The sequence below is a fragment of the Cebus imitator genome, unplaced genomic scaffold (assembly GCF_001604975.1).
Source record: "Cebus imitator isolate Cc_AM_T3 unplaced genomic scaffold, Cebus_imitator-1.0 Scaffold99, whole genome shotgun sequence".
Taxonomy (NCBI): Eukaryota; Metazoa; Chordata; class Mammalia; order Primates; family Cebidae; genus Cebus; species Cebus imitator.
In genome coordinates this window covers 507039-532795 of record NW_016107414.1, presented here as the reverse complement: position 1 = coordinate 532795, position 25757 = coordinate 507039, and the positions used below count along the sequence as shown (strand labels likewise).

Here is a 25757-nt window from a genome sequence, read left to right as displayed (position 1 = left end):
TCAGCCTCAAAGGAAAGACAAGAAAAGCCCAGGTCAAGAGCGATACTAGACAAACACTGGAGGGTCTACCAATGTTGGTCAGGAGTGTCACCTTTATGTACATGTAACCCATCTATCCAAAAAAGTACATTTGGGAGGCTTCACATTTTTCCCTATGTAAATTGCCCAGAGAACTTCATTAATTAAAAAGTAAAAGAAAATTTTCTTTACAGGTTAATCACTAATCTCAATGAATATTTTATCTAAATTTAGGAGACACAGAAGCTTCATTATTTATAACCCAGTAGTCATGTTTCAAAATCATTATTGCAATTACTTTTTGCTTCTTTACATAATTAAAGCCCTAATATTCCATCTTGCCCAGAAGGTCACTTTTACTAAAACTCAAGACAAGATAGATAATTGCTGAAATTTTAGGTGGGTGCTTAAGGTACACTGAGGGCCCCAGTGGTCACCTAGCCACAGCATACCTGGCAGAGGAAGTGTTACCACCACTTCTGGGAGTGGGTGAGCCAGAGGCAAAACCAGAGTCCACATCCTGGGTGAGTGGCCAGATGCTCAGGGTACCATCCTCTCCAAGATAAAGGCCAGCCCTGGAGGGGTTTGCAAAGGTGGAAATGAAGGGGCCGAGGGACTGGAAGGCAGCCTGGCGCACCTGGAACCAGAGAGAACAGCACGGTGAACGAACACAGCATCAGCCAGCAGTGGTGGCCAGGCCTGATCCCAGGCTGAAACAGATGGCTGAACACCACACAAGCTACTCTCTACCACAATACATCTATGGAGATTTACTGCTGTCTAAATCACTCCCTAAATTCCAAATAAACTATTATTCAACAGAAAGTAAGGAAAAATTTAGCCCCATTATACTGCTTTCATTCTTCCAGAATATTAATTTTATATGAATAATACATAAAGTATTTGAACAGACCTTATTAATCATTACAGACGTGTTTATGATAGCAACAGAAAACGTAACAGTTCAGTTACACAGTTTTCTCTTTCTCAATTAAGATTTTCATGACATTCATTCACTATATTATGGTGTACATCATCATGTTAATTCACCCCAAAGCTTTTGAGATTTTAGTTTCCCTTCACCTCACAAGGTCTAAATCTGATTATACCAATCTGTTAACTGAAGGGACAAAATACAAAGTTACGAGTGCAGAAGTGAATCCCAGCCTGGAAGCCAGACGGAGGTGGACAGTTGGTCAACAGATGCCAGTGTCTGGACAGTGCTGCAGGCACTCACCCATCGGCAAGGGTCGCTGACAAGTCTGATGAAGAGCGGGGAGAGCTGGGTTCTGCGGACCTCAGGGGAGGAGCTGTGCGACACAGCCGTGAAGCATTCCGCGCAGGCTTTCCGCATGCCCCACACAGCATCTGAGCAGAGCTCAAAGAACTTTGGGATCTGCCAAAACAAGCAAAACGGTGCTACTCCAATTGGAGGTCCTGAGGAAGGGCAGAACCTGTTTTGTAAATTTTTTTTTTTTTTATTTTACTTATTTATTTATTTATTTTTGTGAGACAGAATCTTGCTCTGTCGCCCGGGTTGGAGTGCAGTGGCGTGACCTCGGCTCACTGCAACCTCGGCCTCCCAGGTTCAAGCAATTCTCCTGCCTCAGCCTCCCAAGTAGCTGGGATTACAGGCACGTGCCACCACACCCGGCTAATTTTTTTGTACATTTGGTAGAGATGGGATTTCGCCACGTTGGCCAGGCTGGTCTCGAACTCTTGGCCTCAAGTGATCTGCCTGCCTCCGCCTCCCAAAGTGCTGGAACCTGTTTTAATGAAGTCATGAAGGCATATCCAGAAATTAATGAGAAAGAAAAGGGAACTATATACTGGTCTAAAAGGATCCTCTGAAACAAACAGAAATGATGAAAAGTGGAAGAAATAAACATTTCCTTTACCTCCTAATTTTAGTAACTGACTTGGGGTTACCTTTAACAGACAATAGAGAAAACCCCAGAAAGGGAAGAATGATTGGTATTTGTTATGAAAATTGTAAAGAAGATTGTGAAAGACTCTGAAACACTGGATGTTCCAACTAGCTCACCCATTCAGGTATCACTGTCTCTGACTAGGCTCTTTTACAACTCTGAAGTGATAGAAGTTGATAAAACCTGATAGTAATGCAAATAATTCCTGCCAACAGAAATGCAAATTGTGTCCAGTGAAATGCAATCAATTATCAACCTGGATACTGACCAATGTTGAATTCATTTGTAAGTTCACTTCAGTATTCCTTGGTCTGACTATAAATGTGTAGTCCTTTGAGTTCTCCATGAAACTGGCTGTAATATCTTACTGGTTTTCCTCATTAATAAATGACTTAAATAAAATCTTTGAAACATGATCATGTCATATCTCTATAAAGGTCATGATTACATCCCCTTTAAAATTTATCCTTTAAAAAGACTTTGTCTTTAATATCCTAATGTAAAATAATTAGCCTACAGTGCTTCGCAAATGGGAGTTTGATATAATCATGGCAATACCTACCTACGAATGATTAGCATATTACTCACTGCCATTCTTCATTCAGATATATTAAGTAGAAGTTAACATTCACTGTATATTCAAAGCAACAGCCCATTAAAAATTTTCTTGGGTTAGAACTGCGTTGGCATGGCTTATGCTTAGAATAAAATAAAATGAGCTTCTGAAGTTAAATTTAAAAATCAATTTAAAGATTAAACTTTTTGAGGTCAAAATCTCACCCATACGATAAGTATATTCTGTCAAATAAAAGAGGCAAATGCTTACTGAGCACGGTTCCCTAGGTGCCAGGTACTGACAGAGTAGGCACGGAGGAAACAAGGATGAACACAATGAGGTCCCTGTCCTTAAGAAGCTCCTCATCACAAAAGTATTATCAGCTCCTCTGAACAAATGCTACTAGGATACTGAGAAGGGAAAAGCTGACTCTCTGGCACTGCAGGGAGGTGAGCCTAGACAAGGAAAGAACTTCACAGAGGCAATTCAAGCTGGGTCGGAAGTGTGAGGAAGGTGCCATCAGGTAGGGAAGATGTTCTTAGTGAGCAGAGGCCCAGACGTATGAAAGAGCAGGAAGCCTCAAGGATGCTGAAGACACCTGGCTGCCTGGGAAGTGGATCTCTCCCCTGCTGTGCATCAGAATCGTATTGGACTTTATCAAAAATGCAGAGGCCTGGGCCTTCCCCGGGCTTCAGATATATGGCCAGAGGTGAGACCCCACCCCCAAGGCCAGGGGAGTGTTCACAATTGAGAAAGAGGACTGGAGGCGAGGCAGAAAAGGCACCTACAGAGTTACCTGGAAGGCCCAGAAGGCTCTAGATTTTAACCTGTAAACCAAGAAAAAAATCCCAACAGTTTTGAGGCCCAGTTGTGAAGTGGCAAAGTAGTCTTCTAGAAAGAGCAGCAGAGAGAGAACAGAGAGAGCAGCCTGCACAGTGAGAAGAAACCAGGGAAAAATGACCTCTAAGGAGGTGACAGGAAAGAAGCCCACAGGAAAGAAGACGGTGGTTGCTTCCAGACCATGCCACAGACCAGCTACCTAATGCTTAGGAAAATGTTAGCTTTAGAAGTCAAGAAATCTGAAATTAACAAATGCAAAATTAAGCTGCCGTTCCATAGTAACAGACTCATAAGTATAAAACTTAAGCAATTTTGAAAGTGCATTAAGAAGCAAATCAATAATTATATTTGGCCAAAATGTCACGTACCAAAAATTTCTCAGTGGCTTCTTGTCCAACAGCACGACAAATATCACCAAAATTTGCAGCGCAAACCTTAAAAGGGCAAAAGGCATATCCATTATTCTCATCTTTCTTTTTGTCTTAACAAATTGTAAAAACCTAACAAGCAGGAAACTTGAGAGCAATTATCCCTCCAGTCAGGCAGCTAACAAGCCCTTACCAAGCCCATCGCCCACACAGCACCATGCTAAGTGCCTCCACAGCATCAAAAACAGATTTACAATAAGGTGCCAAATTCTAGGATTTTCTGGCTCCTAATTTATCTTGATACATAATGCATTTGGTTAGCAATAAGGCAAAAGAGGCCTTTTACATTCTCTGCATGGTAAAGGAGACCTGTTGTCTTGCCTGTGTATCAGCAACAGAGACCGGAGGGGTGATGGCCAGTTACACGAAAGGTGGAGGAGGAGGCTGTTTAGGGAGGGGTGGTAACAGACTTCAAAAGGAAGAATTTGGGCCGGGCGCGGTGGCTCACGCCTGTAATCCCAGCACTTTGGGAGGCCGAGGCGGGTGGATCACGAGGTCAAGAGCTCGAGACCATCCTGGTCAACATGGTGAAACCCCGTCTCTACTAAAAATACAAAAAATCAGCTGGGCATGGTGGTGCGTGCCTGTAATCCCAGCTACTCAGGAGGCTGGGGCAGGAGAATTGCCTGAACCCAGGAGGCGGAGGTTGCGGTGAGCCGAGATCGCGCTCCAGCCTGGGTAACAAGAGCGAAACTCCGTCTCAAAAAAAAAGGAAGAATTTGACAACCAAGTGAAAAGTGACTAAAAGGGAATTTGGGGTTGGAAGGTACAGTAAAGATAAGAGGGTTCTGGATCAAATCACGACAGATAATCAAAGACCCTGCAGGCCTGGGCATCTAACCTTATCCAGCAAGATCCCCTAACTCTCACCCTGTGCCTGGGAGCAGCAGGTTTACTCACACAGACGCCTATCTCCTGATCTCCATGCACCTCATAATTGCAGTAAAACCCGACGACACTGCTCAGCTATTTTCCTTACACAGTTCACATTGACCACACTTCTCCCTCAGACTGTGTCTACTGAAGAAGTCCAAAAACTTCAGAGAAATCAAGTTTGAATTTTTTAACTTTAGGAGTTTTGGAATTCTTACATTCCTACCTTCCGAACTTGAAAGAGCTTCCCGTCACCACACAGTTCACAGAATCGAGGAAGTAGCAGGCGTTCAACTGTACTCTTACTCAGCATGGAAGCCATTTTGCAGATTATCTATAAATAACAAAAGAAAAATTCAAATCATTTAAAATACCAAAACATGTAAGTCACACGTAGCACTAAGGATAGATTCCAAAAGCCGGTATTCAAAATATTCCCAAAATACCTAAGAAGGAAAAATAAAAAACACCTACTTTTGAGTTTCGTCAGGTTATAAGATCAACAGCAGGCCCAACATTGCTACAGTTTGACTTGGATAAGGATTTGTCTGACGCTCAAGAGTGACCATCTGCCAGGTCCCCACCTTGTGCCCAATACACAAACATGCCAACTTTATGTGCACTGACTCGTTTTATCTTCCCAAGAATCCTATGACATGGGTGCTATTTATCCTCATGTTCCCAGAGGAAATGCTGCAAGAGGGTAAACAACATGACTAAACACAACCAGTGGGGAGGTGCGCCATCCAGTGCCAGCAGGACATGGCAAGCACTGGAAAATGATCAAATTCTGGAGAAACTAAAGAACAGACCCTTACAAGAAAAAGAAATTGATTAAATTTTGCATTTGTGCTGCTTTTTGTCTGAGAGTACTTCCCATTCTACATGGCTATGAAGGGTAGCTGGACGTCAAGCAAAAGCTACAGGTAGAAGTCCTAACCACAGCCATCAGGCAAGAGAAAGAAAAGATGGCATCCCAACCAGAAAAAAGGAAGTCAAACTATCTCAGTTTGCTGACAATATGATCTCATACCTAGAAAACCCTAATGACTCCTCCAAAAGACTCCTAGGTTTGATAAGTGAGTTCAGTGAAGTCTTGGGTCACAAAACCAATGTACACAAATCAGTAGCACTGCTTTATACCAACAATGAGCAAGGCGAGAATCAAATCAAAAACTCAATAGCTACAAAAAAAAAAAATAAAATACTTAAGGCGGTAAAAGATCTCTACAAAGAGAATTACAAAACACTGCTCAAAGAAATCACAGATGACACAAACAAACGTAAATACATCCCATGTTCATGGATTAGAGAATCAGTATCATAAAAATGACCACATTGCCCAAAGTAATCTACAACTTTAACACAATTCTTATTGAAATACCAATTCGTTCTTCATAGAATTAGAAAAAAAAATCCTAAAATTCATATGGAACCAAAAGAGTCAGAATAGCCAAAGCAATACTAAGCTAAGAGAACAAATCTGGAGGCATCACAGTACCCAACTTCAAATTACAGTACAAGGCTATAGTAACTAAAACAGCATGGTAATATATCAAAGCAGAACAATGCAATGGGATGGAGAATCTAGAAATAAAGCCAAATACTTAAAAACAACTGATCTTTGACGATGCCTACAAAAACATATACTGGGGAAAGGATACCCTATTCAATAAATGGTGCTAGGAAAACTGGCTAGCTACATGGAGAAGAATGAACTGGATCCTTATCTCTCACTTTATACAAAAATCAACTCAAGATTTTTAATCTAAGACCTGAAACCATAAACAATTTTAGAACAAAATCTAAGAAAAACTCTTCTGGATACTAGTGTAGACAAAGAATTTATGACTAAGACCCGAAAAGCAAATGCAACAAAAACAAATATAAATAAATGGGACCTACTGAAACTAAAAAGCTTCCGCACAGCAAAAGAAATAATCATCAGAGTAAACAGACAACCCACAGAATGGGAGAAAATATTTGCAAAGTATGCATCCAACAAAGAACTGATATCCAGAATCTATAAGGAACTCAAACAAATCAGAAGGGAAAAAAAAACAAATAATTACACTAAAAAGTGGGTCAATGACATGAATAGACATTTCTCAAAAGAAGATATACAAATGGCCAAGAAGCATATAAAAAAAAAATTCAACATCACTAATTATCAGACAAATGCAAGCTAAAACCACAATGATATATCATGTTACCCTAGCCAGAATGGTCATTATTAAAAAGTCAAAAAACAATAGATGTTGGCATGAATGTGGTGAAAAGGGAATGCTTACATACTACTGGTGGGAATGTAAATTAGTACAATTTCTATGAGAAACATTATGGAGATTTCTCAAAGAACTAAAAGTAGGTCTACCATTTGATCCAGCAATCCCACTACTGGGTATCTACCCAAAGGAAAAGAAATCATTATATCAAAAAGACACCTGTATGGATGGATATGTTTATTATAACACAATTCACAATTGCAAAGATATGGAATCAACCTAAGTGCCCATCAACTGATGAAAAGACAAAGAAAATGTGGTAGTCTGGGCAACACAGTGAGATGTGTCTCTACAAAAAGTAAACAAAACTAGCTAGGTGTAGTGGTACATGCCTGAAGTCCCAGCAAGCTACCTGGGAGGCTGAGGTGGAAGGATCACTTGATCCCAGGAGGTCGAGGCCGCAGTGAACCAAAACTGCACCACTACACTCCAGCCTGGGCAACAGAGCAAGATGCTATCTCAAAATAAAGAAAAAATATATATACATATATTTTTATATGGTATATATATTCCATGGAATACTACTCAGCCATAAAAAGGAACAAAATAATGTCTTTTGCAGTAACTTGGATGATACTGCAGGCCATTATTCTCAGAAAAGTAACTCAGGAATTGAAAATCAAATGCCCCATAGTCTCACTTATAAGTGGAAGGTAAGCTATGGGTATGCAAAGGCAAACACAGTCATATAATGGACACTGAAGACTCAGAAGGGGAGAGGGTTGGAGTGGGGTGATAGATGAAAAACTACCTATTGGTGTTCAGTGTACACTACTCAGGTGATGTGTACACTAATATCCTAGACTTCACCAATATACAATTCATCCACATTGCCAAAAACCACTTGCAGCCCTAAAGCTATTGAAATAAATACATCATACATATACAAATTTTTTAAAGCTACAGCTTTACTATGAAGGAAGAAGGAAGCCAAAGAAAGGAAAGCTCCAAAACCTGTGATTAAAGCCTACCCTAATCCTTGGCTGATCTCTGAACTGTGAATGTGCAGGGGAGATGATGAGGTTCATAGAGAAACAGTAACCTAAGTAAGTGAATGAACTACACTGTTGCAAGGTGATATATTTTTGGAAAATTCTCAATAGAGGAATTAAAGTGCAAAGCTAAAAAACATTTGTTAGCTCAAAAGAAAACAGAAAAGAATTAACAAGAAAAAAAGATGACACAAATGAAAACAAACAGAAATGGCAGAAATAAAACCAAACATCAATAATTACATTAAATATAAATGAGCTAAACACACTAATTAAAGAGCAGACACTATTGACTAGATATAAAAGCAGGACCCAACTAGATGCTAACAAAAGCAGAAACACTTTAAAGACATGTAAGTTGAGGGTAAAAAAGTATAAATAAATATACTATAATAAGCAGTAAGCATAAAAATGCCAGAGTGGTTATATTACAATCATAGGTGATTGTAAATATGTATTGCTGTCAAAGACATTTCTTAATGATGTAAAAGTTAATATGCCACACAGATATTAACATTAAATGTGTAGCTTTAAGTGCTTCAAATGGAAAAGGCAGACTTAAAAATATTGTTTCCTCTTTAAAAAGCTAAAAATAAGTACAAGCAAACTGAGCTCAAGAAAACAGAAGGGTGGAAATAATAAAAAGTAGAAATTAATGAAAAAGAAATAAACGATAAAACCAAGAATGCCAAGAACTGATTTGAAAACATAAATAAAATTGAAAAGCTCCTAGGCAAGACTGAAAAAAAAAAAAAAAAAAAAAAAAAAAACACAAATTACCAAGATCATAACTGAAAGGGGATAACACTACAGATCTTACAGACATTAAAAAGATAATAAATAAATAAATAAATAAATAAAAATAAAAAGATAATAAAAGAATATCGTGAACAACTCTAACCCAATAAATTTGACAACTTACATGAAATTAATAAATTCTCTGAAATGTACATGTTACCCAGTAACACAGATGAAGAAATCTGAATAGCACTATATCTGAATTAAATCTATTATGAAAAACCATCTCACAAAGAGAACTCTAGGACTAGAGGTTTTACTGGTGAATTCTAACAAATGTTTAAGGAAAAAAATAATTCCAATCTTAAATAAAACCTTTCAGAAAATAGAAAAGGAAGAAATACTTCCTAACTCATTTTTTGAAGCCAGAAAAATTCTGATTCTAAAACCTGACAAAGGCATAACAGGAAAAGAAAATTGTCCTCTTGAATATCGATATGAAAACCCTCAACAAAATGGTGGGAAATTATGGAGAAGGGAGCACAGTAGAATGCCACCCAGAATCATCAATAGAGAGCAACGCTACTGGGTGAGGGTCTGACAGAGAAGAGCACACTTAGTCTCAAGGTAACTCTCCTCATTACTTCTAGAGGGAAAAAAGAACACATCGGAGAAATTTGGCAGATCCTATGTCTATCTATTAAGTCATCAAAGTTAACATCACCAATATTAGGACAAGATGAAGTCTTGTGCCTCCTGCCATGACACACTGGAATACATCACTGCTGTGATAATTCTGCCAGAAAGACAGAGTCTTAATCCAATCACAGGGAAACATCAGGCAAAGCCAAACAGGAAGACACTATGCAAAAAAATGTGGCCAGTACTCTTGAACATGTAAGTGCTACAAAATTCAAAGACAGACTCAGGAACTGTTCCAGATTAATGGAAACCAAAGGGACATGACAGCTCAGTGCAGCAAGTGACCCTGGACAAATGATGATGTTTACAATATGAACTGTGGCTACATCAGCATTGTATCGGTGTTAATTTTCCTATTTTGATCATTGTACTATGGTTATATAAGAGAATTTCCTTGCTTTTAGGATACATACATTCAAGTATTTAGATATATACCACTGTTTGTCCTTAATACAATAAAAAATTAAATTAAAAACATGAAGTATTTAGATGTAAAGAGGGACAATGCCTCCAACTGAGTCTCAAATGTCTCAGAAAGGAATAAATACAGTAAATATGCATCTGTCTGTGTGTGTGGAGAGAGAGGAAGAGATGGAGGAGGAGAGGGAGAAAAAAATATGATAAAACAAATGGAGCTAAACATAAATTACTAAAGACGCCAGAGAGAGGTACATGGAAATTCATATTACTATTCTTGCAACTTTCTTGCAAGTTTGAAATTGAAACAAAATGAAAAGTGGCCAAAAACAAAACTAGAAGAACTCTTCCATTCCCCCAAGAAAGTAAAAAGAAAGAGAGGAAAGAACAAAAGAAGGACGGAAGGAAAAGAGAAGGGAGGGAGGAAGAGAAGAGGGTGAGGCAGGGGAGAGAAGGGTAGAAATGGGGAGAAAAGAAAGGAAGGGATGGAAGGAAGGAAGGAATGGAGAAGTGCAGGGACGGGGGTAAGAAGGACTTCCTGTCTCTGAAGCCTGTTCTTCTCACTATATACACAGCACTGCCAAGTTAAGAGTAGAAAAACGGTCCTGGGGTAGTAATCCACCCATCACTCTATTTGGAATTTGCACACAAGGTGAGGGGAAAGAAAAGCAAAGGGGGCAGGGCGAAGGGGAAACTAGCCCATAACACAAATAAGGAAAAAGTTTGTGTCCTCAGAACATAGAGGACACGTGTTTCTGATGTGATGCTTAGCGGAGTTGCACAAAGTGACAGCCACAATAAATGAGGATGTGAGGCTTCTTTATCCAGGGTGACAGGCAACTAAAGCCCTCCTAGTATCTCCATCCACCCCTCTCCATCTGCCACACCCGCACGACCTTATTACTATACAGTATAAAATAAAGCCAGAATCATTAACTGTCAGCACACCAAGTGACAAGAAATGATATTCCCGTGGCCCTGGGAACCACTTGTATGGAATGACGATCTTCACTTAGTTGCTTGGAGCCAACTATTCTTTATAGCACATAACTACAACATTCTTCTTAAATAAATGTACAAATTAAAATGAGCTTAAAAATAGAAACGATGACAAAAAATGAGGAAGCCTTAATGTGAAAACGTGTTGAGAGAGAAAAACAGGCTTCTGACAATGAGTTATAATCTCGGAATGCTAATGGTGTCCCTGCAAGCAAGAGGAATTATAATTGGTCTCCAGTGGCCTGTTTATCCTGTCTAGATATAATTACAAGATACAGCTCTTGCAGTTTTTACCGATTCATTCATCCAACAACTAACATTTATTTAGTACTGACTCTGGGCCTGGCACTGTGCTGGCTGCCAATGGTGCAAAGATACCGCAGCCTGGTGTTTTAGAAGCTCACCATCTTGAGGGAGACATAAACAAACAAAACTTCACAACACAACTGCTAAGTGACAGAAGACAGACAGAGTAAACTCTTCTGACTGTATCAAGGACAGAGTCACTAACATCACACAGAGTTTCTAGAAAGACTTCACAAAGGAAAATGCACATATATTTTCCTTCCCAGGATTCCATATACCCATGTCCCAAGACGTCAGCTGTCCTGCATAACTCAATTTAAAATGCCCAGGACACACGCAGTTGGTTATCTTTGATTTTCCCAATCATACATGCACTAGAGTTGTTAGCATCAGAATCAAGTAACTGTAAGTTCTAATGAGAGTGAAAAGTCAAATGAACAGATGTATTTTGTCCATGAAGAGGTACAGTCTCTTTGCGAAGGGAGGTACTTCCTTCAAAATAGCACTGCTCTGAGTAGGCGTGTGTTTATGTACAGTACAGATGTAGCAATATTCACACCATCTGGCTGCAAAGACAGCCCCAAAACACAGAGGACATCCGACCAGCCCAATTTGCTTCTTTCCTCATCTATCACCCTTTTAGCCGACAGCTCCCCAAATCACCTCCTATTAGATACACACTGGCACTTGCAATGTTTGGGGAATCACCTACAGACCAGCTAAATCAAAACCCTGCCTTCCTAGGGGAGCTCTACAAAGTACACAGGTGGCCTTCTCTTCTTTGGATGACACCTACGCTGTAATTTACTCCACCCACATCATCATTTGCTAGCTAAAAAGAAGAGACTGTGTTCCGCAGCTGTCTGGCACTCAAGGGTCAAGTCCCCCCACAAGGCCCCTTGGCCTCCAGGGTCTGGGGAAATAACTGGAGCAAAGCACACATGGACCCAACAAGACATCCCACATTCACTCCCATCAGATATTTACGGGAAGAGAAGCAGAGGTCCTGCAGGAACACTGGGAAGAAACAGTCAAGCACTCAGCCTGGGCCACGGTGGGTGGGAGGCTCAAGATCACTTCTGTTATTACAGCCATAGTTCAAATAGTATCCATTCAAGTAATGACACCAGCAACTCACTTGGAATGAAAAATACAATTTCTGTGAACTAACTTGGTCTGCAAGTGATTTGTGGAGATAGCTTTTTGAAGGCTTGTTATATTTTCCAAATATTTCTACCAAAAAAATGAAGAAGAAAAAGAAGAAGATTGCTGACAAGAATGGAGTATTTGGAAAGAAAACAAAATAAAAATCATGCAAAAATGCCATTAGCATTATTTTTCATGGTATTATCAGTCTTTAGGGATAAGATATTTGGTTGTCAGTCGTAACCTTGGAAACTCGCCTAACCGACTTCCAAATGAAAAAGAAGATCTAGTTGGCAAAGTTCACTGCTCAACTGCCAAATACCCCAACTAAATGATATTATCCAGGTTCATTTTGCAAAATAAATTTAATTTCTTATAGAGAAACTTGAAATTTATAAAAGAACCCTGGAGAATTTGAATCTTAATAATCAATTATTCTTCAGCCTGATTCATCTCATAAACATATGGAATATGCAAAAAATTAAATTAGTTTCAAAAGCCAGACCTTTAACGCATAGTTGAAGAAAACTTTTACATAAATGAAGAATAATTGCCAAATGTTCTGATGCTGTAATATAATTTTTTAGCTCCATGGCGTATAATGTCTCTGCACTTTAAAAAAGAAAATAATTCCTTTCACTAACGTCACTGTTTCCCAAACAAGAAAACAACTACCGTCTATGTATTTTATTATACTCATAATGAGTGCTTATGAGTTTTTACATCCTTTATGGACAAAAATTTCCCAAAATGCTGTAATCATCCTGGAGCTATCTACTTCTATAAGGCAAACAGAAAGGGTCATGCCATACAGCATCATTTGCATGGGTCAGTGGAGGAGCAACAGCCAGATAAAACAAGATGGCCCATGGTGACCTCCCCTTGAGCCACAAAGGAAAAGGCGTGAGGACAAACGAAGACATCTGGACCTGAGGCAGGAAAAGCCAGCACTGGCTCATCAACCGTTGGTTTGTGAACAAGGGCTCCAGAAGCGAGTAGAAAGTCCCCAGTGTATAATAATTTAACAATGGGAACAGAATCTTGCAAACCCAAGGATACCACACTATTAACTAGAAGACACTGAGCATTTATGCCATTCCTTTCCCTGCACATCTCTGACTGACAGAAGCACAAATACTTTAACACAGCATCTCCCAAACTCCTGTAAAGGTTTGCCCACATCTGCATTCTTCACAGTGACTCTTCTTNCAGTGGCACAATCTTGGCTCACTGTAACCTCCACCTCCTGGGTTCAAGCGATTCTCCTGCCTCAGCCTCCTGAGTAACTGGGACTATAGGCAAGCGCCACCATGCCCAGCTAACTTTTTGATTGATTGATTGATTTTTTTTTAAGATGGGGTTTCACCATGATGGCCAGGCTGGTCTTGAACTCCTGACCTCAGGTGATCCACCCACCTTGGCCTCCCAAAGTGCTAGGATTACAGGCGTGAGCCACCCTGCCCAGCTAATTTTTGTATTATTAGTAGAGACGAGGTTTGACCATGTTGGCCAGGCTGGTCTTGAACTCCTGACCTCAGGTGATCCGCCTGTCTCAGCCTCCCAAAGTGCTGGGCTTACAGGCATGAGGCACTGCACTCAGCCTCCACAGTGACTCTTCTTAACCTGCTTACATACCTATCTTAGTCTTCTCCTAATCCACAGACATACAAGTCTACTAAATTTTCTTCTTAATTGTCTAAGTACTATCTGAAATTATCTCACATACCATACTAGGGTTCCTACTTTGAGAAAGAAAGCCCATGGTCCAGGTTCAAGGATTTCCCTATAAATCTCAGCATCTTGTCCAACAGAAATCTAAGCCAGCTGCTGCTGCTAAGCCCACATCACTCTGATTTCTCAAGCCTTTTCTTCTTTAAACAATTGGTGCTATAAGGATGCTCACTTCCAAAACATGCTCAGAGCTGAACTGTGAGCTTTCTCCAACCTAGGTCGAGTAACTGGCTACCCTGTTCATGAGAACAGTGCTGACCAAAATCAAACACCTGTAACACTTCAAGTCAGGTATAAGTGAACTTATGGGACAGTGCCCACAGGTGCTGGGCAGTCATTCCCTGGACACACTTACGCTCACGGCTTCTGCTTTATATTCATCATCACTGTCCAGGGCAGAGAGCTGCAGCAAAATGGGACATACTGTGTTTTCAATATCATACTGGAAAATAAGGTCTTGTTCCAGAAGAATCAAGAGTACTTCCTGAGTTGATTTTCTAACCTAAAAGAGAAAAAACAGCAGACGATGAAGCACAAGTGAGCAGAAGTGCCCTCAGGATCAAGACCAACCCCACTGAGCAGGCGTGGGGCCCAGCCGGCCCCTGCCTACCTCCCCAGCTAAACACATTGAAGGGCACTGGATATTCCTGCCTTCTGTTGCCCCTCCTGCCTGAGGCCTTTGAGTAGGCCACTCCCTCTACCTGACTGGCTACCATTCCTCTGCTCCAGCCCAAAGCCCCTCTGCTCCTGGACCCTGTTTGAGCAGGTCCCCAAACAATACTTGACTAGTGCCCTGGACTTTTTCCTCCACAGCTCTTGCTCCAGATTTCTGCATTTACATACATACAAACATATAGAGGCTTTTTTTTCTGCGTGATTTCATAATTGCCACCTGTCTCTCCTGTTGCAGAGAGTGAACTCAGAAGGCAGGTACAACATCTGATTTGTCCTTTGTCCTCCAGTGCACCCTCAGGACCTTATAGCCTGTGGCACAAAATTTTGCATTCTGTAAGGATCTGTTGAATGAATGGATGACTTCTCGCCTTTTCTCCTTTGTAGGCAAAGAGACAGGAAAACACTGCAGCATCTTCTGCGACTTTGTAAACCCTGGCATGCCACACACAAGATTGGAATTATGTCTGGTACAACAGAACACACAGGGAAGGAGCCCAAGCAAGAGCCACGGACAAAGGGGGACACTCCCACAGAAAACAAAGGCTTCCCAGTCCACAGAAGAAGAAGGCTGAGGAGCTCTTGTTCTTTGCAGTCTCATGGGAATGAGCAAGCACTGGAACTCAGAGGGGTCCAAAGAAGCTTAAGAGACATTTTTGGGGAAATGAAAACACATAAAATTCCAATTTACAGATAAAATAATGAAATATGCAATTCACCACAGTGATTAAAAGGCAGAAAAATAATAATGGGAGCCAGAAGTGTATATATGAGTCACAGATGATCAGTCAACAGCAGGTTATCAAAGGTTATAAAAGACTCAAGCCACAGAGGCAATATGACATTAACACTTCTGACCAGGCGACAGATGAAAACAGTATTTCAGAAAGATCACCCTGGCAGTAGCGTTTTGAGTCAACTGGAGACAGAGGGGAGGAGCTCAGGAGCACTGAAGAAATCTGGCTTCGTTATCAAACAGCATGTGCAGCTAATTCAGTTCTACAAGTCTTTACTGAAAAAAAAAACTACCAGGTGCCAGATCCTGTGCTAGGTCACCAAAGCCGATAAAATACAATCCTGGGCTCTCACTCAAGAAGGCAAGAGGCACTTCAGCTTACAACATTTAGAAAAGCCTCCAGTCCCACAGCACACAGCAGACAGCCTCATGAAACCAGACATCCAGCCTCCTGCCTTCTCCAGCCCAGCTACTGCTCAGCACCCACAACCATACCTCTCTGCCTAACTAGCAATTCACCCATACTTCACAGGGGGGTGAAGAAGCGGAAAGGAGATAAGCCAAGCTAGTCCTGAAGCACAGCCCTAGAGCACAGAGACGACTCAAGAAAGGGGAGCTGTATCGCTGGCAGTAGTCCTGGCAATAGCATCGATATTACCCCCAACGCTGTCATTTCATACCTCACATGTTCAGTGACCATGAAAAGTACTTGCTGATAAACAGAGTAGGGCCAGCTGGCCTACTGAGGCAGATGCTGGCTGGGACCTAGCACACCCATCCCATCCCCACATGCACAAGAATCTTCGTCTTTGCTGAATTAAGAATCCTAATTAGGGACCTTTAGGTGTTCTCAGGGGCCCCCACTGTGGATGTCCAAGAATCCACATCTGTTAAAGAAGCCAGAGACTGACAGAAGAGAGGAGGGGGCATTTGGGAAGGGCAAGATGGTCAGAATCATAAGAACAGAAGGGACAGGCAGATGCCAGCAGAGTCAAAGGCAGAAAGGGACAGGTGCCAGGGAAGAAGTCTAGGCTGTGCCTCAGAGAACCAGAATTCAGTGAGAAAGAATTTCTGCACTTTTCTGTTTACAACTGGTGGGAATGAATAGGAGTGATGCCCTCAAGGGGTTAGGTTCTTTTGATGGAAACAAAGGAGACCCGGCTGGCTCTAACTGGATGGAGGAGGTGAGGGGAAAGGACTTGTCAGTTCCTGGGTGGCGGCTCTGGGGAGTGTGTGAAGTAGGTGGTGGTTCCCTGCATGGAGAAGGGGATGAAGATTGAAGGTCTCTATTTTGCGATGTAAAAGGCAAGGTCACCTGCTTGGCGCAAGGAAGGGAGAGGGGAGGAGGCCTGATGAAAGTGGCAAAGGTCTAAGAGAACTGCCAAGGATAATGGGAAATGCAGCTGATGAGGGACAAGGGGAAGGACTGCCAAGCAACGCTGCAAGCCCAGCCGCAACTGGGACCCATAAATTTGCAACGGCACCAATCAATGCATGACAGGACTCCCTCTGCCAAGCTCGGCTACCAGCAGTGGAGGAAGCCGAGGGGCTGGGGAGGACAGGCAGAGTCAGTGTGGCAGAAGCAGTATCAAAAGGACAAGTAAATAGAGGGTGATGGCATGGACAGACTTGAAAGGGTGGAACGAGAGAGGGAGCTGCTGAGGAACAACAGGAAGTAAATGCAGGCAGGCAATAGTGGCTGCAGAGCCAGCGGCTGCTGGGGCAGGAAGGCCCAGGGTGGGGGAGCAAAGAAAGGAGGGCAAGCTGTGGTTGGAGTGGAAGTGCATGCGCAGAGGTGCGGCAGATCTGGAAGCACTGGGAGGCGGGCAGCAACTCGGGTGCGGGGGAGGCTGGGTGCAGATACAGCTTGGGCTGATCATGGGCATGCCTGCTGAGGACATGAATAAGACTCTTCAGCAAACACAGAATGGGTGTCAGGCACCACACTAGATCCTGGGGTCAAAACCAGCTTCCTGCCTCTGCCGTTCTGGAAGAGAAGATATGGCAGTGCTATTGGACAAAGGTCAAGAAATGTCAAACCTCCTGACCCAGTGTACTCTCATTTTCAAGATGAATCCAAAGGAAGAGTCAATAAAAGAACAAAACCACATCCCTTCCAATGCTCAATGCATCTACAATACACACACACACACAACCTGAATGAAATATAAGTATTCAACAAAATTAAAAATATGACGATGATGAGGAAATAGTGTTTTACCGCGTCTAATATGCGGCTTTCTGAGAGCAGAAAATCCGTACTGCTCAGCTCCCTATCCCCAGGCATGAAGCATTGTGCTTGGCTCATAATGGGCACTAAGAAACTGTCTGAATAAATGAATGAATGGAGAAATTGTATCACATTATGATTAGACCTATGTGGAAAAGAACGCTGGCACCTAGAGAGGAAAATGCGAAAATAATCAAAATACCAACTGTTAGAACAGTAGAAACAGGACTTTTTCCTTATTTGAAAATTCCACTTAATGCTGTCACACTGCTTACCAGTTAAAAATGGGTACTTGCTCCTTTAAAAATGCTTGGATCAAGGGAGAAATAAATTTTAGAATCTCTTGAAAATAATGATAGTGAAAACATGGTATATCATTAAAAATAAAATAAATTTACCCTTTGTGGAAAGCCATCCCCAAATACACTAGCCCAAATAGAAATGATGCAAGTCTATTCACTGCAGCCATTTTAAAGTGCCAAAAGTCTGGAAATAGCCCAAATGTCCATCAGTAAGCTCTGCTCTGTTCCCCCAGTCGGGTACTGCACTGCAAGGAAAGGAGTGAGGACGCTGCAGATGTTGGTGCCTACTCTCGGGGTACTCAGAGCACACGGGACAGGGAAGCAGGAAGAGGGAGCTCCCCGCACCAGAGAAAGGGGCATGGCCGTGCAGAACACAAAGAATCATCTCAGTTGTTTACGTGTGTGTGCATGTGTTTCAGGAATGAAGCAAAAACTAAAAGAAACAGTTACCTACAGGGGAGGGAGAAGAAGTGGGGACCAGGGATAGAAGTCAGACTTCTGTGAACGTGCTTTGTTTTACAGTTTTGACTTTGCAATCAAGTAAACATTTTAAATAATTATAAATCAAAATGTATAAGCTAAGGCAATTCCTAAAAATAAAAAAAAACAAATGAGAATAACTATATATCAGGTTGGTGGCTTAACCACAAACAGAAGGATTAATGCAAGTGACTTTAAAACACAGTAACACGAATATGACTGGGCACTTCTAGAAGGACGTGGCCTAAAAACAAAGGAGCTATGAAAAAGTCTGGAGCTATGAAAAAGTCTTAAGCTATGTTCAGTAACCCCATCATGTTGTAATACTAGGATTTTTATTTTGGATACACAGACATATACATGTATGCTAATGACATCAAGGAGCAGGATTTAGATCACGCAAGTGAAAAAAGATACAACTATAAAATCAAAGAAGTAAAACCCCTATAATGCTAAATTTGAGTTGGAAATGTCAAGATAAACTTGAAGAATTTTTATCTTTTAAAAAATTGTTCTGTCACTAGAAGCAACGAGTGAGTGCCCCCCAGTACCCACATTCCGTTTTTTTATTATTTACCTCATAAAGGAACCTGGGTTCTTGGAGAAATGGTTGATCCCAGGGAGAGATGCAATATCACAGTGTACTGGGTCATGTTTAAAAAGATTCTGTAAATAACTTGAAGGGGTACAACTGGTCAAAGCTGGGACAACTTGATCATCAAAAAGAATAAGTACTACAACAGATTGAAAACATATCTACTATGCACAAATGCAGGAGTTCCTAACAATACTCAAAGTTTTAAAACCTAACTGGCAATCTTTGTAGATTATTAAAATGCCAACGATGATTCTGGAAACTAGTAAATAAAGGGATAAAATAAAGCATTTATTCTGTCTTTCCTACCCAAACAGGTTTTCGGGGCTATAAAATAGTTGATAGAGGAAGTTTTTACAGAAGAACTCCAGCTATTAAACTAAAAAGAAATGCTGGAATTAGTATGTCAGAATTTACAGCCACTAATGAGATACCGGATCAGGGCAGCAATCACCAGTGGTTGCTCATACAATGATAGGGAACTCTATAGAAAAGGTGGCCAAATTCAGCATGAGGAAAAGATAACCATCCAGGGCTTCTGTGCCCCCGGGATTCGATGTAGCAGGAAAACACAAACCACCTACAAAGCATTCTCCCTAAACTAGAAAATCTGAGACTAGCTGAGCTTCCAACTTAGCTACTAGTTTATAAAAAATGCCTGGAGTAGAGCAGCATCTGAACACTACAGAGATGCAATGAACCATATCCCAAATATGGGCAATTCCATAAAACTAATGACCTGGCTTCCTCAACAAATAGCAAGGGGAAAAAGTGGGGAGGGACAACATTATAAATTTTAAAAGATCTAAGAGACCTATATCACCTAGATTCAATGTGTGGACCTTGTTTGTATTCTGGTTTGAACGGCCTCTGTGTAGAAAAAAATACCTATGAGTAAACTGGGCAATTGGACCAACAACTAGACATTAGATGATGTTAGATAACTACTGACAATTTTTATATTTGCATTAATGATATTATCATTACGTTTTTTAAAAAGAGTCTATTTCATAGAGAATAATACTAAAAAGTATTCACAGCTGAAACGAGATGGTGTCTGCAAGTTCTTTTGTCTGGATTGGATTTTATCTGGACAAGATAAATGAAAAAAGATTGATCAAATGCTTTTTATTTATTTATTTATTTTTTTTTGAGACAAGAGTCTCACTGCGTCACCCAGGCTGAAGTGCAGTGACATGATCTTGGCTCACTGCAATCTCCGCATCCCAGGTTCAAACAATGCTCCTGCCTCAGCCTCCCAAGCAGCTGGGACTACAGGCACATGCCGCCATGCCCAGCTGATTTTTGTATTTTTAGTAGAGACAGGGTTTCACCATGTTGGCCAGGCTGGTCTTGAACTCCTGACCTCAGGTGATCCACCTGCTTCAGCATCCCAAAGTGCTGGGATTACAGGTGTATGCCATCGCACCCGGCCAGGTCAAATGTTAATGACAGTTGATGTTAGGTGTCGGGCACACAGGCATTCATTTTCATATTCTCTCTACTGTTACGTGTGTTTGAAAATTTCCATAGTAAAATGTTAAACGAAAAGAAGAAAGATTTCATGATAAGAATGAGTGCTATCTTCCTACATGACTAGAGGAACCGTACACAGGTAGATCTCTTGTTCTCAAATCACTTAACTCTAAGAAGCTGTTTTTTGAATTATGAATATCAGCTAAAGCAAGACTAAAGCGCATTTGCTAAAAAGATCTTAAGGTTATAATTTTTCAAACCTGATTGTCTGGATCTGTGAGGTACCTCACCACAATAGGTATGAGATATTCAGAAAGCACCACTGGAAAATTTGATCTGTTTTCTTGTAAAAAAATGGCAATAGGAGGAATCTGTTCCATCAGCTCCGTCCGCACTGTGGGCTCTGCAGCAATAAAAAATTTAGAAAAATTAAAGAATAAGCCAAGCATCTTACATAGTATATACTGATAGTTTCTAGCTTTTCTTACTAAAATACTTCATCAAAGAAATTAGACAAATGCAGTTTAAAAATCATTTCCCATTTAGAGTATTTATGCTGCAGACAGGCTTAAAAAGCTAATGAGCTATACAGCAATATAAAAACATAAAAAGAAGAGAGAATGATAACTCTATTATAACAAGCCATATATAAATTGAGGAGGGAGCAAGAAGTCTGCATGCTGGGCCGGCGTCCAAGAGCCATTACAACCAATGGCTTATATGCCAGACCTATGGGTTGTGCTTATTGAAATTCTAGCCAGAATGTATACATTATAAATAATTTTTTCATAAATGCACTCCCCCACAATCCACGCATCCCAATTATTTCTAAGGCAAAGCATTAAACAAAAGAGCGGCTCTAGCTCCAATATACCACATTAAATTTAACACAAATATATAATTGCTACAGCACTGTAAATGGTGACTCATTTACAAAGAGAATCCATTTAAAGACGCAAAACATCCACTTGGGCCTTTTTAAAAGCATTGTGTTATATTCATATGAATATTTTAAACTAATATGGGAGCTAATACGGAAGTCTTATTTTTCCATTTTCAGTTAAAATGATCAAATTCTAAAGCCTGAGAGTCCTGAAGCTTTCTGAAGTTTTCATCATTCATTCTGTAGGGAGGAGGGGGCTGCAGCACAGCTCTCAGTACCAGCAGCCCCACCACTTACCCATCTAACTCATCTCTACTGGGGCAGGGGGAAGACAACATCATCGTGTCTGCAGTACAGCCACGTGCTTTTCTTCCAGAACACCAATCATGGAGAGGTAGAATGAGAAAGAAAACTCAAGATTCCCATTGAGGGAAACTAATGACTCAGATTTTCTAACCCAAGAGGCTTCTTTCGATTTGGCATTTCTTAGCAACCAGTAGTCTGGCAAAACTCAAGAAATACAAAAGGCCTAAATGCCAAGGCAAACAGTATTCACAGCCATTAATCACTCTGATTTTCTAAATGTAAGAAAATTTCAGTCAAAATTCAAATAAGACACCCATTCTTCATGACAAAATCCATTCGTGGTTAGAAATTGCTTAAAAGTTATTAATTATAACTGTTTATCAATTAATAAAGTTTTTTTAATTAGCTACTATTGGTTATACATAATTTCTTAAAAATTCATAAGTAAAAAATAAAATTATACAATACTTATACAAACCTGCATCTTCTGACAATCTGACCACGATTGCCATTACTGTTAGGAAGTCCTCCTCATTGTTACTGAAGTCCCGGAAGATATCAAGCAGCCCTCTGGCAATAATCTGCCTATGGAGACAAAAACAATACATGTGGTCATTTGGGCCATACTGACTGAGGGACCACAAGGTTCCAGGCATTGTGCTAAGAGCAGGTAAACACACCTTGACACAAGACAAACTGAGCAACCTGTGTCCAGGAGGATGGAGACTACCTGGGAATACCCAAATTCGGCCATTCCAATGCAGGCCAGAGTTCTACAGGAAAGGAGGCCCCCATCTTGTAGTCTGGCAGTCATCAGAGCTTGAAAATGTCCGCTTGAGAATAAGGGAAAACCCTTTTCTTATTTTCTGACTGGTTCCTCAGGCCTACATAGGCTTGGAAGAAAAGCCCAAGGCAGTCAAAGGGAACTAAAGGATCAATAAATGCAGAAGAGAAAGGCCCAAAGAGGCATCTGATGGCCTCTTAGTGACTGAATGAGGAAGTGCAGACTAGAAATTCTGCAAAAATTCTTTCAGAAAGCCTTGAGAGAGTTTTTTAAAGTCAGACATTTCTCTACATTTATTATTTTTACTTTCTTACCTCCCTGTGCTGATTAACCATAAAACCTATAAAACAAGAAGGACCTATAGATGTTTATTTTGATGGGAGTAAGGAAAGGAGGCGCTGGAGAGACTGCATCCCACTATAGGCAGAACTGGTCAAGAGAACTAAGATAGAGTCAGAAGGATAGCGAAACCACCACAGTCCACCAGCCTGAGCAATGTACAGGGGAACAGTAAGTCAGCCTGAGGCTGAGGAGCAGGCCGAGACTCAACTCAGGAAAGTCCCACTGCAAGACGGCAAGTGACAGAGGTATGATGGGCACTACGCCGTTCTATACAGAAGGAAGCTCTGGCCATGGGGGGAGACAATGTGACTGTCATTGCAGGACCAAGTGACCATGTCCCATCATAAGCATGATCTGAGCCAGAGCTACAGAAGGCCTACTGAGAAGAAACATCAAAACCTCTCTAACAGCTAATTCCATCAATATACTGATCAATGAAGCAGGGAAGGGGTGGGGGACACCCTAAGGTGTGGGGCCTTCCCTAAGAGTGGATCCACATGCCCAGGAGGCCACTGTGAACTGTGGCTAGCTCTAGACCACCCAAAGACAGGAAATTAAAAATGAATAAAAAATTCTTTTAGACATCCAAAAAATCTATCACCAGCAGATTGAACTATAAGAAATGATAAAGAAAGCCCTTCAGGCAGAAAGAAAATGACACCAGATGGAAATCTGAATATACAGAAAGGAATAAAGGGCACCAGAAGTGGTAACTACATAAATATATATATATATATATATAACTTTTATTATTTAAATCTCTTTAAGAAATAATCGACTAAGTTAAAAATAGTATTTTATTACTGTGGATTTATAACACATATATAATAAAATACACGACAAAAATAACATAAAGACCAGGAGAGGAGAAACAAAGGCATACTATGATAAGGTCTTTATACTATACATGAAGTGGTAAAATACCACTGGAAGGTAGACCATGGTAAGTTAAATATACATACCATAAATGCTAAGGCAACCACTAAAACAAAAAAAATGAATTATAACTAATAAACTATTTAAAAATCAAACTAAAATCACAAAAAAGTTCAATTAACTCAAGAGAAAGCAGATAAAGAACAAAAAGGAAACAAAACAGATGTGACAAACAGAAAACAAACAGCAAGATGATATACTTAAGCCTAACTACATCAATAATTACATTAAATGTAAATGGTCTAAACATTCCAATTAGAAAAAGATTAATAAAATGGATAAAAAACAAGCTACATATTAATTATAAGAAACACACTTTAAATATACAGATGCGAATAAATAATTAAAAAATATATTATGATAACAATAGTCCAAAGAAAGCTGGAGTATGCTAACATCAGACAAAACAGATTTTGGACAAAAGAATATCACCAAGGAAAAAAAGGTCATTTCATAATGATAAAGGGGTAAACTCATGAAGAAGACATAATTATCTCAAATGTATATATGCCCAATAAGAGAGCTTCAAAATACATGCAGCAAAAAACAATACAACTGCAAGGAGAAATAGAGAAAAGTCAATGTCAAAGTCCAGAAACAAACCCACACACATATGAAGTGATTTTTTTTTTTTAAAGATGAACGGCGGAAGTCTTCAAAAAGTGGTGCTAGAAAAAATAGTCATATTGGGGGAGAAAAAAAGAACATTGACTCATTTTACACCATACACCAAAATTCATTCAAAAGACCATGTATCTAATGTAAGAACGAAAACATAAAATTCCTTGAAAAGAAAAAAAAATCTTTCTGACCTTAGGTTAGACAAAGATTTCTCAGGAGCCAAAGAACATAAACCATAAAAGAAAAAAACTGATAAATTTGACTTCATCAAAATTTAAAACTTTGCTCCCTAAATCACACCACTGAGAAAATAAAAATGATGAGCCACAGAATGGAGAAAATATCTGACGAAAACTGGTATCCAGAATATATAAATAATCCTTATACTCTCATAACTCAATAATAAGCAGACAAACATCCCAATTAAAATAATATGTGTTCATAAATGATCCCAGCACATTATTAATACTAATAACCGAAAGGTGGAAACAACCTAAATATCAACTGATGAATGAATAATCAAAATACTATGCATCCATTCAATGGAACATTATTTAAAGGAATGAGGTACTGATGCATACTACAATATAGTGTAGCTTTTTTTTTTTTTGAAACACAGGGTCTCACTCTGTCACCCAGGCTAGAATGTAGTGACACAATCATAGCTCACTGCAGCCTTGAACTCCTGGGCTCAAGCAAACCATGGATGAATACTGAAAACGGCATGCTAAGTGAAAGAAGTCAGTCACAAAAGATGACATATTATCTGATTACATTTCTATAAAATGCCTGGACTAGGCAAATCAGTGGAGACACAAAGTGGATGAGTGGTTGCCTAGCAGTGGCAGATTGGAGAGGAATGGGTAGTGGTTGCTAATGGGAACCAGGTTTCTTATTGAGGTGATAAAAATGTTTTAAAATTCATTGTGGCAATGTTGCACAACTCTGTAAATATACTAAAAACCATCAACTTATACACTTTAAAACAGTGAAATATATGACCCTACGCAAACTAAATCTCAATAAAGTTGTTTTATTCTTTTAAAAAGCAAAAGATTTTAACAACTTCACAAAAGAAAATGTACAAACAGCCAAGAAATACAAGAAAAAATTCTCAACATCACAAATCTTCAGAAAACTACAAATTGACCAAGCACGATGGCTAACACCTGTGACCCCAGCACTTTGTGAGGCCAAGGCAGGCAGATTGCTTGAATCCATGAGTTTGAGACCAACCTAAGTAACATGTTGAAACCCAGTCTCTATAAAAAATGCAAAACTTAGCAAGGCATGGTGGCATGCACCTGCAGTCCCAGCTACTCAGGAGGCTGAGGTGGGAGGATCACTTGAACCCAGGAGGTAGAGGTTGCAGGGAGCTGAAATCGCACCACTGCACTCCAACCTGGGTGACAAAGCAAGGCCCTGTCACAAAAAA

General features: G+C 40.2%; 1 protein-coding gene across 1 annotated transcript in view; it reads right to left on the bottom strand.

Annotated features, from left to right (window-relative positions):
- The window catches only part of LOC108309935 (serine/threonine-protein phosphatase 4 regulatory subunit 1-like), a 78945-nt gene that overhangs the window by 17690 nt on the left and 35498 nt on the right, over nucleotides 1-25757 (bottom strand). Inside the window, 7 exon segments of the mRNA XM_037741353.1 lie at nucleotides 471-655; nucleotides 1256-1414; nucleotides 3711-3776; nucleotides 4870-4977; nucleotides 14315-14461; nucleotides 20711-20853; nucleotides 22118-22224. Of these exon segments, the coding sequence (XP_037597281.1) occupies nucleotides 471-655; nucleotides 1256-1414; nucleotides 3711-3776; nucleotides 4870-4977; nucleotides 14315-14461; nucleotides 20711-20853; nucleotides 22118-22224 (915 nt within the window).